Raw genomic sequence first — 15,226 nt, 5'->3', positions numbered from 1 at the left:
GCAATGGAGGTATTGATGCAAGCGTCACCTTACTGCTCTGGAACAACACATTAAGCCCGGGGGTAAACACGAAGGTGGGCTACAAGCTTTCAAGGGCTACACTATTTATATTTGGCTCTGAAGATCTGCAGTATTTGGAGGGCGCTAATAATCCCAGAAGACTCCCTGGCATTGGGCTGGGAAGAGGTGGGGAAAGACCAAGCATACAGCTGTGCCCTGACAAGGGCTGCTCCTGGCAGGGGCTCCTCGTAAGGTCAGGGAAGAAGCTCTATGAAACCACCTGATGTGACTCTCTAGGGTCCCAGCTCTTTCTCTACTCCTCCTGCACTCTTAAGCCTCTGCGATGATCATATAAACTTACAAGAAAAGTAAAATGATCCTTTATCCCTCAGTCTGGGCCTGAAGGATTCAGTTGAGAGCACTACACCAATTTCTGACAGAATACATAGTAGGCAGAGAGAAACCTCTCTTAGGCTGAACCAACACATACAGATGACCAAGTCCAGAGGCAGAAAAAAAAGTGATGGCCCTGCTGTCTTGCATTCAGTTTTAAGAGCAAAAAACATTTTTTCCTAGAAAAAGATATGCTCTTCATGACTCACAGGTAAGAACTGCGTTTCATATCCATTCCTAAATAAATGGAATTACCATAACCAATTTAGATTGAGTCACCTATTTCTGAGGCTATAGATGGGCTCAACCCTCCCAATAACCGACGCCTGAACAAAATCAAAGTTCAGTGAGTAAGGAATAAGAGACGTATGAATCTCAATGGGTGACTAGTAGTGTTTCCTAGAGTGCATTTCTATCTTTATGGGAAAAACAACTAAAAGAATGTCTCTCTCCAACTTCTAAGGGAAGAAATAATATAAGTATTTCAAATTAATTATGATAATCAATATTAAGTCAAAACACTGAAACAAGTCAAGCTTGGGAAAATATATATATTCTATAAAGCACTGCAATAAAACTGTTTCTGGTATTTCTTGTTCTCCTAGGAACCACTGGCTCATAATGTATAAATATTTAAAAGTAGTTTTTAAAACATATGGTATAACTTCAGTATTCATAATGGCTCAGAGAGCTTTGAGGTATTTTTGAAAACTGACATTCATGACAGACCACCTCTACGGTCTACCACAGCGTATTGGGTAAACATATTCATGTAAAACACATATTGTTTACATAATGTAGTACATATCACCATAAAAAGTTGCAGTGTACATACCAGATTTTTCTACTATGCTATGTTGGACTATTAATAACTCAAATTTACATCCCAAAGGGCAACACTGCCCCAATTCAAACTTAAAAACAGCTGTGCAAACAAAGTGAGGGTGAGGGGCAGGTGTGTATGATATGAAGGGAGAGACACATGACACACTTGACCATTCAGAGATATAACTCCACAGAACCAGTGCTAAGATATACGACAAGAAATATGGTAACCTTGTGCATGGAAACCCCTCAACCTGTAAGTTAGTTAGTTTAATATAATGATTAAACTGTATAGTGGTGGATTTCTATTTTAGTAAGGAATACTAGAACTATATAGTACATGTTGCATATACAAAATAAGACTACATCCGTGTTCCATCTCTCCAAATAGTCACTGCTAAATAGTCTAGAACAAATTCTGTTTGCCGTTGTCTGCTTCCACTCACACACATAAACACGCATGCACATATGCTCATCGATAAAGTCAAGCTGTCAAAATTCTAGTGGTACACATAATAATTATCTTGGACATTCCTTGTTTGTTCTAGGTTTTCCCCTTGATTTTGTCTAGTTTCTAACCTTTAACTTTATTGTACATTTATGGCTCGGTTTCCTGCCATATTCCCAGGTTTTCATTCTGAGCTCTATACTTCAAGGACTTTTCTTCACTTAATTACTCTAGCTTTGTGCACTCTGGACCTTTATTTACCCTCCTGGACCCTTCTGGATTCAGTCTTTGGTTTGGATCTGCAAACCAGCATGTGAGTAGAATGCAGCATGTGAGTAGAATGCACCTAAGTCTCTGTATGGGAGAGGCTGAAATAACTATAAATAATCTTGAATATATTGCTACAAATCATCCTCTAGAGTTCTGTACCTCTTCTTATGGAACCATAACACACACTTTGTTTTCATCTATGCTGTTCATCAGAATTACCTACAGAGCTTCTTAAAAATACGTATATTCAAGTCTAATTCCTGGAGATTGTAATTCAGAAGTTCAGAAGCAGGTCCCAGGCATCATATACTGAAAGGATCATATTTGATTCAGCTAGGCAGCCAGAGTTGAGAAACACTGCTACAAAATCTGCAGGAGATGATTCATATCTTCTCTCTTTTACTATAGCCAAGATAAGGAAAGAAAAATGGAGACAGGGATGTGGGAAAGAGAGGAGGGAGAGAGTTCCCTCTGACATCTGGTTTTTGAGATGAGAAAATGTGGCAGTCCAAAGTTAGGCAAAACTGCAACACAAACCAGGGCTGCTTTTATTATTCCTATTACTTATTTTTCTACATTTTTCCCCTATCTTTTGGCTTTCCAACTCTTTTCTTGACTTCCAAAGTATTTGAAGGTACTCATGTTGCATACATCTCCACCTATTTCGTCATATCACTCAGTCCTGTTTCTTCCTGCTTATTCTTTGCTTTCCCGACAAGCAAAACTCCCAGCCCTCTGTCCACTTCAGGTCTCTATGAGGAAACCAAGTAACACTAAGACAGTACTGTTAGCTTTCGCCACTTAAGCCTGGTATTGTTTACCTGATAACCTATATTTTTGACAGGAAGAATGACTGTCAAAATGAATGACTTCTCAATGAATTGACTCTGCCTATAAGGAGGGAAAATGAGAGTTTGGAGCTGCCAGTCACTGTTGTAACCAACATTTCCAACGCTTTTTCTTGCCTGAGTCCTGGGGCCAAAAATGTCCCATCAACTCAGTGAACAATGGCAACTTCCACTCTAGAGAGGAGAAGGCAAACTGCCTTTTCCCAGGCAGGATTCAAGTTCAGTGCCTGAGAATCTGTTAATTGAGAGGCTTCCATTGCCAGGGTGTGAACACTTGGAGTTATTTCATTCAACTAATTTCCCCAGCAGAATCAAAGATTATTTTATGAATGATTAAGTGCTAAATAAACAAACTATGAGAACCAAGGAGAGACTCTGGGGAAATGGGTTATGGGTGAAACTGAAATGAAAAAATGGAAGTCTCATTCACTCTAAAAATTGCCCCTTTCTACCCACCGAAACGAACATTAGGATTCTCATTATCACTATTCCTGAGAAAGATACAAGGATGAATAGGATGGGAGAAAAGACAATAAAAAAGAGAAGCAGTGACTATGAAAGGCAATGAGAAGGAAACCTGATTTTAAACATTTATCATTCATGCCTTTATTTATTCTGTGTGCAGCACCCTTCCCACTTTGCCTGATTTACTTCTACTGAGCTTTCAGGACATAGTGAGTATCACCACATCGGGAACAGACCCTCAACCCCCGCCCCCACACCACAGACTGAGCTACACCCTATTCTGCTGTAAGATAACACAGATACAATACTTTGTCTTATAGCACTTACTACACTATTTTGAAACTAACATTTGAGGATTAGAAACAAAGAGGAACACTGGTGGCATTCACTCTATTTCGCAAAAACCTTTCCCAGTTCTAAGAATTCTCTCTCTTTCACTCATATTTCAGTAGAATTATACAATCATAATTTTTATCTCTTGCATGACTAAATAAAAAATAATCAAAATCTCATATTCATTTGTGATTAAAAACTGAGAAAAAGAGCAAACAATACCATCCATATGCACATAATTTCCTGACCTAAAAATTCTTAGTAAGGAACACTGGATGTTGATAGAGACTTCATTAAACTAATAAAAAAGAAAACTGGTTTTCTTTTTTTGCAATTTTTTTTTTAGAGCATGTATTTGCCATAGTAAATCATATTGCTTTTTTTTTCTTTTTTTAAGGTATGCTTTCTGGTGAGGAAGATTAGTCCTAAGCTAACTTCTGTTGACAATCTTCCTCTTTTCTTTTTCTCCCCAAAGCCCCAGTAGATAGATGTATATCCTAGTTGTAAGCTCTTCTAGTTCTTATATGTGGGATGCCACCACAGCATGGCCTGATGAGTGGCGTGTAGGTCTGTGCCCAGGATCTGAACTGGTGAACCTCAGGCCGCTGAAGCAGAGCACACAAACTCAACCACTATGCCACTGGGCCAGCCCTGCAAACTGCTAATACTAATAGACTAAATAACAATTAATCTGAACCAGAAGTTTGAAACCATATCTAAAAGATATAAGAAATAAAATGATGAAACAGAGGCATTTCAGGAGCTGCTCTGGATGAAGGGTTGTGGGTGCTTCAAGTTCTGTCCATGTACTCTGTCCTTTGCTCCTCAGGTACCTTCTCAGCCCAGAGAGCACAGTTTGAATACTATTATTTTAATGCAATTGCAGAGTTTTGCAGCTTTTTAAAATCATAGTACACTGACTCTTCAAAATTCAGTAAGGAACTTTTTGGGGGAGAAATATCAATATTCCTTACAAAATGGAGAAGGCTTTGGATGAAAGCAAACCCTACAGCTCTATATTCCTGACAAAATAACTCAGCTTTACTATCTTAGCAAATGTGTATCTTGCAAGTATTTTTAAACAGAAGTTCTCTAAAACATATACCACATAAAATTTTCACAGATTTGCAGTTTTAAGCATTCATTAAGATCATTTTATGACCAAAGAAACTAAAATAAAATACATAAGGTGATAGTGCATCAAATTTTATTTGACGTAACATTAAGATTGCAAGAATATCAGATATCTCAGATGTTAATTCAAAATGAAAATAATGTCAACAAAAAAGAGGGAGAGATAGAAAGCAGCCATTAGGCTCAAATAAAGAAAATGACAAGATATGGAGAACTTTGTACCTTTAGGCGGGTTTTCAAATTCTTCAGATAAGAGGTGGTAACAACAACCCACACTGCAAACTCCCTTGATTTCAGACTTGGAAGTAAATATTCGCAGAGTATTTGGAGCAAGATCACCACAAGTATGTAGACCTACCATCAAACAATTCTTTAAAAATAAGAAGAAAAAATAAATTTTGGCAATTAGAAGGAAGGCTAAAAAAACCCATTTCAGGTGAAGATTTTAAAAGTTCATTAGTATATGTAGAGGTTTTCAAAATCATCAAATTCTACCTAGAAAGGATTGTTTTTTATTTTCATAACAAATAATTATTTCCTTTGTAGGCAAAATGACCGTGATCTTTTATCACAACTGACATACTTTTGAGTTGATTTTCTAGTGTTCTTGGTTACTTATCCATTTGGATTTTCTCTGATCTCTTTTATAATTATTATTTGCTTAACAACTAGCCAAAGTAAAGGTTGGACCAATAAAATATAGCATGCATTACTAGGACAAATTTGCGACCTGAGACACATTTATAATTTACCAGTCAATTTTTTAATTCACTTCTTCACAAACTGCCCGTGAAAACTTATCAAACATTGTCATAAAAAACAAATAAGTGGGGCTAAGTTGGCATTTCTACTCCAATACCAAAAAAATTTACTTAGTTGCTTCATTGCATCAAATATGGCAATATTAATTTTAATATAAAAATTTTTGTTCTAAATTTTATAACATGAATTTTATATAAAAATTCTCTTATAAAAAGTTTCTTCTAATCACCCAAAGCCTAATTTAAATGTATACACACAGAGAATGGGTACAGATGCACACACTCACAGAACCTTGATCAATACACCAGTTTTGTTTTAACTCTTCAGTGCCTTAATTTCCTCATCTGTAAAATGAAGATAATAACAGTACCTCACCCTAAAGGATGGTTGCAAGACTTAAATAAGTTAATACTGGTAAACGATCTAGTACAACCTCTGGCACACAATAAAATTCAGTAAATGATTTCTATTCTTATCATCATCATCATCATGTTATTATAAATTCAAAATAACAGACATATTAAGTTGTGAATCAAGTATATTTTTATAACTATCTTCAAAACAAATACAATTGTTTCATTTATTTTACTAAAAAAGTTACTTTAGCCTATACAATCTACACATAAAGCAGAGCGGAAGTCTAATCTTTCTAAAGAAAAAAATTGTTCCTGTAAGTAGCTTTGACCTGATAGAACATTCAGTTCCTTCAACCAGAATTCTCTACAAAGCACACATTTTGGAGTGTTGTGCAACTATTTTTTCTTGATGATTGGGTAGGTTTTATTTAGATGTTACAATGTTATAAATAAAAAGGAATTCAGAGAGGAAGACTTTATTGCTAATTAAGAGGAGAACAACAGAGGTATAAACCTCTCTTTACACTTAGCTTAGCTCTACCTAAAGATAATATAAGAACATTTAATCTCATTCTTTACTGTATTTAGCATATAAAATTAGTTAATAATATTAGCAGGTGGCAGATAAAAATATGCAATCACCATATTATCCTAATACTAAAATATTTAAGTAATGTATGTGTGTATTGTGAGGTGAGGAGGGGACAGGAGGTATTGGCTAATCCTGGTTATTAAATCGCTAATTCACTATAGGATCCAAAAACATTCTTCTGGTATATCTTGTATTAGATAGATTCTTATAAAAGTTTCCATACAGATTTGATCATATACTTTCCTCAAGACTTTGAAAAATATAAATATATGATAATAAGCACTAAAAATTTATATTTTTTGAAGTTAGGTTAAAGTAATTGGGGTTGTTTAACCCTAAGAGAATGTTAAGATATAAGCTAATTACTGATCTCATACATAGGAAAAACAATTAATGAAGATTAACCAGTTTCCCTTAATTAGTGGAATCCAAAATTATCTCAGAAAAAGAAAAATGTCCCCTTCTAAAATGACAAAACACTAGTCAGCTACCAAACAAGGATTTTAATTTATAAAGAACTCTGGTATCTTTCATTTATTCAATTCTTTAGGGAAGGATTTCTGAAAATTTTAACAAGAGTAGAATATCACAACTTCAAAAGCTACTTTGTTTTTTAAGACAATGAATGAGGCCAAATGATTTCTAGAAGCTCCTCTACACTATAGTTTTAACATAAAATGTTGCCTTTCTCTTACATAATCTGACATACTTGTAGTTTAGAAAAAGTTCAAATTCTTTAAGAATACTCAGAAGCTACTCTTGCTCAAGAAAACTGCACATTTGGTTACCAAGGCTAGCATTAAACATAATATTGCCCTAGATACCTCTTTACCTCAAATTTAAGAGTTTTATGTAAGTTTTCTCAGATTGGAATTTTAACAATCCCTAAACTGCATAATGAGAACTTAGCTTACTAGTTTTCGTGTTAGTACTGATGTTTGATTTAGGAAGCTCGAAATGAGTGGGGGGCACTCTCTTCTGGAAAACTGTAATTGTCAGATTGTCAGACTGTACTCTTGTCAGATTTTGATAGCGGGGGGAAGCATGAAAGCCTGCATCCAATTTTATTTTCTTGGTCCTTCAGATTAATGTAATCAAATAAGATATGCAGGTTAAGTAAGCTACTATTAAATTTAATTCTATGTCTTAGAGCATTTTTATAAATCAATTTAAATCAAATTAAGGAATTCAAAAGCGCAATCACCTCCAGATCTTTAATAATATCATTTAGGTCTGAGTCAGCAGTGATAAACGATGTTAAAGGTGAATATATATTTGATTCATTTGACTTCGATGTTGTTTTTCTTCTCTCTTTATTTGCTTCAGACATTTTTCTCTTAGGTATCCGGCATGAAGAAGTAGGTTCTATGGCATTAATAGGCAAAAGGTCTATAAGAGAAAATGCATTTCCAAAACACAAATTGTCTTCTTGATGTGAATGAACATGTAGGTTTTCCATTTGTTTTCTGATGTTAGAAATTACAGAGCCTGAAAAATCTGGCAAAAAATCTGAGGTACACTTCTCTTCTTGATTCGCGGGACTGCTGTCACAATCTCCCTCAATATCTGCTTTACAGTTAATTCCATCTTGCACTTTCCTTTCTTTTGCCATTTTTAACACCAGTCCATTGACATCTAATTTTGACCGAGTATGATAGACTTTCCAATGTTTCTTCAATTTCCTGTTTCTCTCCTCAGCTCCATGAGTATTGGTATTTGAGGAATCGATTCCATAAACTTTTAACCCATACTTCAAAGACAAAAAGGAGCTTAGGTAGCCTTTTCCAGAACCCAGGTCAATTACCTAAAGTAAGAAAAAGAGAATGAACTAAAGGATTTTAGGCAGATGGTAACAGAAAGCATTCTTGATATTTTTTTTTAAAAAGCAACTAAACAAATGGTTGTATAATTTATACAACCTGTTATGTTTGTTTTTTATTTTTTTGATTTCTATTAAAAACCAACCACTCTCATAATTTTTATTCAGCATTTGAAAAGAGGTTCTAGGTAGTGTAATAAGTAAAGGAAAAGATGTAAAAGACATAAATATTGGAAATAAAACTGTCTTTCTTCATAGATGACATGACTGTTTCTGTAGAAAATTTCTGAAGAATATTTAAAAAACTAACAGAACTGTTAAGTGAATTTAGCAATGTGTCAGAATAAAGGATCATTAGAAATTAATAATGAATCCTGAGAACATATACAAGATAGTAGCAAAGAACAATTAGGAAATACAATTGAAAACCAATTGAATTAAGATAGCATAAAAATAGAATATCTAGGAATAAATTTAACAAAGGTTGTGCAAGACTTTTACACTGTAAACTATAAAACACTCCAAACAAAAAATTTAAAAGCTCTAAATAAAGACATACCATGTTCATGAAATAGCAGACTCAATATTAAGATGGCAATTCTCTCAAACTGACATAAAGATTTAATGCCATCCTAATCAAAATCGCAGCAGGGTTTTTTAAAGAAATTGACAAGCATATATTACAATTTATATGGAAAGGTAAAGTACCTAGAATAACCAACTTTGAAAAAGAATAGGGTTGGAGGATTTACACTGATTCAGGAATCAACATACAACTACAGTTATCAAAACAGTGCAATGTTGGCATAAAAACAGACATAAAAATCAATGGAAAAGAATAGAGTCCAGAAAGTGACCCATACTTATACAGGCAACTGATTTTTGACAAAACAGCTAAGGTAATTCAATGGAGAAGATGGTCTTTTCAACAAATGGTGCTGTTATAACTGAAAGTCTGTATGGAAAAACATGAACTTTGCCTGTCTCATGCTAAATACAAAAATTAATTAAATGTGGATCACAGATCTAAATGTAATAGTAAAAACTATTAACTTCTGGAAGAAAACAGGAGAAAATCTTTGTGACATTGAGAGGGACAAAGATTTCTTAAGTAGGACATGAAAAACATGAACTACAAAAGATATAACTGAAAAAACAGATTTCATTAAAATTAAAACTTTTGCTAGTCAAAAAGGAAAAGAAATATTTGCAAAACATATATCTGACAAATGGTTTGTATCCTATATAAAGAACTCTTACAACTCAATAAGATGACAAGCAACCAATTAAAAAACAAGCAAAATATCTGAACATACACTTCACAAAAGAAGACACAAGATGGCCAATATGAAAAGATGCCCAGCATCACTGATCATCAGGGAAATGCAAACTAAAATCATAATGAGATACACACAAATGTAAAATGGTACAGGCACTTTGGAAAACATTGGCAGTTTACCATAAAGTTAAAACACTCACTTACTATATCACTTACAAATCCCATTCCGGGCTATTTACCCAAGAGAAATGGAAAAATGTCCAAACAAGGTCTTGTACGTGAATATTAATAGCAGCCCCAAAAATGGTAAGAATTCAAATGTCCATCAACTAGTGAATGGAAAACAAATTGTGGTACATCCATATTACGGCATATCATCCAGCAATAAGGAGGAACAAAGAGTACACACGCACAACATTGATGTCTCTGAAAAGCTATGTGCTAAAGGAAAGAAGTCATCATAAAAATCTACATATTATTTGATTCCATTTATACGATGTTCCAGAAAAGTCAAAATTACAGGCAGAACAGCTGTTCCTTGAGAATGGAGGAGGAAATATCTTGCAAAAGGGCATGAGGAAAATTTTTATGGGGAGAGAAATATTTTTAATTAAAGTGGTGGTTACACAACTGCATACAATTACCAAATTCATCAAATTGTACACCTAGAATTGGTGAATATGGAAATTATACCTCAACAGCACTAAAAATGACAGGAGAATGAAAAACTTAGCAAGATTGTTATTGTACTGCCATGTCACTTCATAAGCAATAAATGGACAATTACAGAAATACTATCAAAAGAAATCATTATCTAATCTTATTATATCTATCTTTAATTCCTAAAATCAATTAAACCCTCACATAAGTATGAGCCACTCAAGGGAACATTCCTACATTTGAAGTAATGTATGTCATTAATTAAATCCTTGAAAATTTCAGCGCTGGCAATTCAAGTAGTTCATAGGTAAGACTCAACAAATAATGTCCCCTAAATAAGTGACTAGCCTACAACTAATTCTCTATACCCCTTTTTTATGTTAATCTCTGGGCTAGGAATTGTGGGAAATACAGAAGCATTTTATATCTTGATTTTAAGGAACCATAATCTAACTGAAGATATCATACTCATACTTATGAATACAAGGGCTATACAGTAGAAACTCTATTATCAATTCTCCCGTATCACAATCTCCAGAGAAAGCAAAGCTCTCCCTTCCTTTCCTTCTACAAGACATACTCACTGATGCCAATAACAAGCTTAAGGCTGGCAACAAGTGGGTTGCTTGCAAGCACCAGCACATTTGTTTCTGCCAATTCAGATGTTTTGTTACCAAGACATAACTGAGTTTGTTCCCAAATCTATGACAATTCCACTTGTGAATCAGAAAAATTCTGGCTGCAAGTAACAGAACATTAAATTTTGAACAACGAAAAAAATTCACCTTACTTAAAAAATCTGGTAGTAAAGTCGAACCATGCAGAAGCTCAACCACATACAGCCTTTGGGCCATCTTATTTGTAATCCTTCCGGCTGCAAGATGCTATAGAAACTCTAAGAATCATGTCTTCACAATATAATATCTAAAATCTTTTCAGTAATGGGCATATTTTCCTAGAAAATCTGTCAGCCAACTTTAACTTGTCTCTTATTCACCCAGCTTGACTTTTATCACCCTCCAAATTGTCCTTTAGTAACACATGTAGTAGTGTTACAATAGAATGAAAAACTCTGTGCAATTAAAAGTTAAATAAGCCACACAACTTTTTGCTTTCAAACTATCTGGTCTGAATAGCAAAATCTCCACCATCTTGGTCAACTACACCTTATTCACAAGTCTTTTCCTTCCTGGATCATCCTGTAGACCTGAAGACAGAGGAGGCACCAGTTCAATGCTTGGCGGGGGCTATCTTCCTAGTTCCCTAATTCTGTTTAGGAGGATTTCCCACATATCTCACATAAACATTGTTACACACAGTGGTTACATTTCTTAGTAGTCTGAGTATGGCACTATACTTCAGAAAGAAGAGTTATATTTTGTTGAATGACCTGGAGATCTGCCATTCTAGGCTAATCACTTTCAAATTTATAACTCCAGTATGGAATTCTCCCATGAACTTCATACTCATATATCCAAAAGTCTACCTAACATTTCGACTTGAATTCTAATAAGCATTTCATATTTAACATGTTCAAAACTAAGTTCTTGATATTCTCTGTAAAACCTGGCCCTCCCACAATCTTCTCCATCACAGTTAGTGATCTCTCCATACTTCCAGGTGGAGAATAGGACTCAGTTCTTTCTCTTATACCCTCCAACCGATCTGTGAGCAAACCCACGATCTTACCAAGGGTACTTCATACCAACTGCTCCCTGAGGCTGGCTTACTCCAACAGCCTTCCTGGCCTCCCTGCTCCCACCTTTCTCCCCTTGAGTCTATAACAAAGTTTGATCATACCATTCCTCCTGGTACAATCTCTCATCACCTCTCTAATCTTATCTCCTGATACTAACCTCCTTTGTTAACTGGGTTTCTTGCCTCAACTCTGGAAGCTCATGATCAGGTAGGAGCTAATTTCTGAAAAGAACCAGCTTGAATGTCTACAAACAAAGACTGGTGAAGAATGCAAAGACAGTGGAAGTATTTGCTTCAAAACCCTTCTCAAAACAGCAGCCAGACTGCCCCAGTGGCTTCCCAACTCATTCAGGATACAAGCCCAAATCACCACAATGGCCTCAAAGATGCTACAACTCCATGACTTGCCTTCCACCACTGCAACTTCAGCTCCTGCTTCACTGCCCTCACCCTCTCCACTGGGTTCCTGGCTGTTTCAAGAACACAGCAAGCATATTCCTACTTCAGGGCCATTCCCTCTATCTGAAAAGTTTTGCACCCAGATATTCTGATGGATAACTCTCTAACCTCCTGAAGGAGGTCTTAAGTCAAGTGCTACCTATACAACGAGGTCTTACTTGCCCCTTCCTTCCTAATCAAAAATTTTAATCTCCCATCCCTGAATTAGCAACTTCCTTTCATTTTATTTATTTTTTCTCTTTAAAGTGTATCAACATATCCAATAAAATATACTTATAATTGTTTTATTATCTACCTCTCCTCATTAGAATATAAATGGCACAAGGGCAAAGATTCATTTTGTTTTGTTCACGACTATATCTTCAGTATCTATAACAGTGCCTGACACACAGTAGGAGCTAAAGAAATATTTGTTAAATGAATGCATGCATGCAAGTATGAATCAATGAACACATTTTAGAAATAAAAATTAAGATGCCTTGGTAATGTGAATGAGAGAAGCAAAGGGTTTTGGCATGTAGGGAGCAATATAGTTGATGCAAAAATGAATTGTGGTTTTTTTCTTCTCTAGTTCTTTATGGTCACTAGTAAAGTCAAGTATTTCAGAATCTGGGTTTCCAGACATCCCCATGAAATTTGTATTTATTAAATCTTCATTTTAAAAGAAAAGTAGTACATATATAATACATTTTAAACTTAACTACTGTGAGAATCAAATATTGCTATTAAGTGATTTCAAGAGAAAGACCTTGTAAGTCTTTATTTTAGGTTATTTTTATCACTAGGAACAATCTCCATTGCTATGAAAAAGGTTCACTTAAAGCAGGTCTAACATGATATGTTAAGCTACTTAAAAAATTTTCTCTGCAATTTAGAAATAAATCTGCCTTATTCATTTAAAGTTACTTAGTACTATGTAATATTTCATATAAATAAAAGAATAAATGTAGTCAAAATATAAAGTTACAAAGCACAACAATAAATACCCCTTATTTCAGTTTGGGTTACCACAGAGCAGATTCTACACCAAAGATTTAAGAGACTTATTTGGGAGGTGAAAGGAATACCGGTAGGGAAGTACAGAAGAGAAAAAGAGAAAGGAAGGCAGCCCAATAAAAGGAGTGTTATTAAGCAAGATACCACTTTAGGCCAATTTGGCTTTAATCACACTCGGAAACTCTGAGAGCTAGTGTGAACACACGCCTCAGAATGATCACACCTGAAATGTCAGTGAGTTGATGCATTTGTGTATCAACTTGTATCAATCATTGATTCAAGGCTGCTCACAGGGAGGAATTAATTCCCAGAGCTCAGATGCAGGCAGTGCCTTGCTTCAGCAGCCAGAGGAGACTCACAGGGACAGAACTGCAGATCTTGTCGGGTAGAAAGCAGGCTGCACCCCATGCAATGGTAAGGCCCAAGAGTATCTGGGTGAGGTCCCCACCAGCATCTGCTAGACCCATGAACCCACCAGCCACCCTCAGAACTGGAATATTAGTATTTCCACTGCATATAACAATGCTTTCCTTCCATATCCCATCTCCCTGCTTCCCCTACCACAGGTAACTACTCTCAAAGCATTTTTATGATTCCCTTGCTTCTTTAATAGTTTTGTGCATATATTTTTTTGCATTAAGAATATACCATTATTTTGCTTAAGAGCTGTTCAAAAATGGTATCATAAAATAGTCTTCTGTAAATTGCTTATTTTTCCCATTCAATTTTTCTTGCTAATATTCCTCTGTGTGATACGTATGGCTGTAGTTTGTTAAGATTTACTGTGTCCTTGCTCCCTCCACTCCAGCTGAGTCTCACCGCCGGGGTGAGTCTGTTACTGATCCTGAGAGCATCGCTTAGGTATGGAGCACTGAAGAAAAGGCTGCAACTACTCCCTTAGCTCTCGCTTCTAGCTCCTACCCTAGAGATCCACTTTGCCAGAAGCGGCTCTGCATGCCTAGCCCAAGCTGTGATAGTTTTCTAATCATCCTCAAACTCTCCACAAGTCTGGAAGAATCCATGGAAAAGGTCCTAACACCTAATAAAAATTGAAGGAGAGAAAATCCTTCATTACCCCCATAGATGTTCTTGTAGGAATAAGAAAAATAACTTACTATTTTTATAGGCCAATGTAGGCAATCTTTGATTTTATTTTAACATCTGTTTTCAGACACTACCCTTCACAAAAGCTATTTTTCACAACAGGAATGCACTGTGATTCTGACACTATGAAAGAATCCAAGTTGTAAAATACAGTTTCGCGTTACTATAACGAGGCAGGTGCCCCAGACCACAACTTGGGAACACCTAGTGACAAACAATTCTGCAGAATGGCATCTTTATAATGCTGCCTCAAGTTGGAGTTCCTACAAATCAAAGAGAATTACCCTTCGCTTCTATCGACTCTGAAAAGAGTAAAATTTGTAGCAAAACGCTAATAGTAGTATCTTATTTTCAGAATCTTATAAATTTGTTATAAATACAAGGTAGTGGGAAGTGAGAGCGCATATTTAAAAGAGCTGACATATCTTACATCAACTGTTATTTAATGACATTTTAAAGGCTAGACAGTGATAGTAAAAAAGGAAATTTCAATGATACCAAAAAAATGGCAATAATTGTAACACCTGAAAATACAAGGAAATACTCTTACCTGTTTTATTCCACAGTACTCAGCAACACTGCTGATCACCTCTGACATTGCCTGAACTTCGTGAGATTTTTTCAAATTCATAAACTCATCTGGTTTCACATTTTCACCTCAACAAAAATAAAACAAAATTAAAATACTGCTATTAAAGAAAAAAATTTAACAAAAATCATCAGTTGATGTTCATGTTTTCTACAATTAAATATGAAAATGATATAGAGACCCTACTGTGGTATCT

At 35.3% G+C, this 15,226-nt stretch overlaps 1 protein-coding gene across 10 annotated transcripts in view; it reads right to left on the bottom strand.

The window, feature by feature from the left end:
* Positions 1-15,226, bottom strand: part of METTL25 (methyltransferase like 25) — a 120,883-nt gene that overhangs the window by 87,872 nt on the left and 17,785 nt on the right. For all 10 annotated transcript variants that reach the window (XR_011433661.1, XR_011433664.1, XR_011433663.1 and 7 more), the window contains 3 exons: positions 14,992-15,098; positions 7,631-8,230; positions 4,939-5,086 (listed from right to left, as the gene is read on the bottom strand). Coding sequence is in view for 5 of the 10 variants with exons in the window: in XM_070254216.1 (XP_070110317.1) it covers positions 4,939-5,086; positions 7,631-8,230; positions 14,992-15,098 (855 nt within the window). In the remaining 5 variants the exon portion in view is untranslated. The remainder of the gene's footprint in view (positions 1-4,938; positions 5,087-7,630; positions 8,231-14,991; positions 15,099-15,226) is intronic.

This window comes from Equus caballus, chromosome 28 (assembly GCF_041296265.1).
Source record: "Equus caballus isolate H_3958 breed thoroughbred chromosome 28, TB-T2T, whole genome shotgun sequence".
Classification (NCBI taxonomy): Eukaryota; Metazoa; Chordata; class Mammalia; order Perissodactyla; family Equidae; genus Equus; species Equus caballus.
The sequence above is the reverse complement of the archived record's forward strand: the minus strand, read 5'-3'. Positions and strand labels throughout refer to the sequence as shown.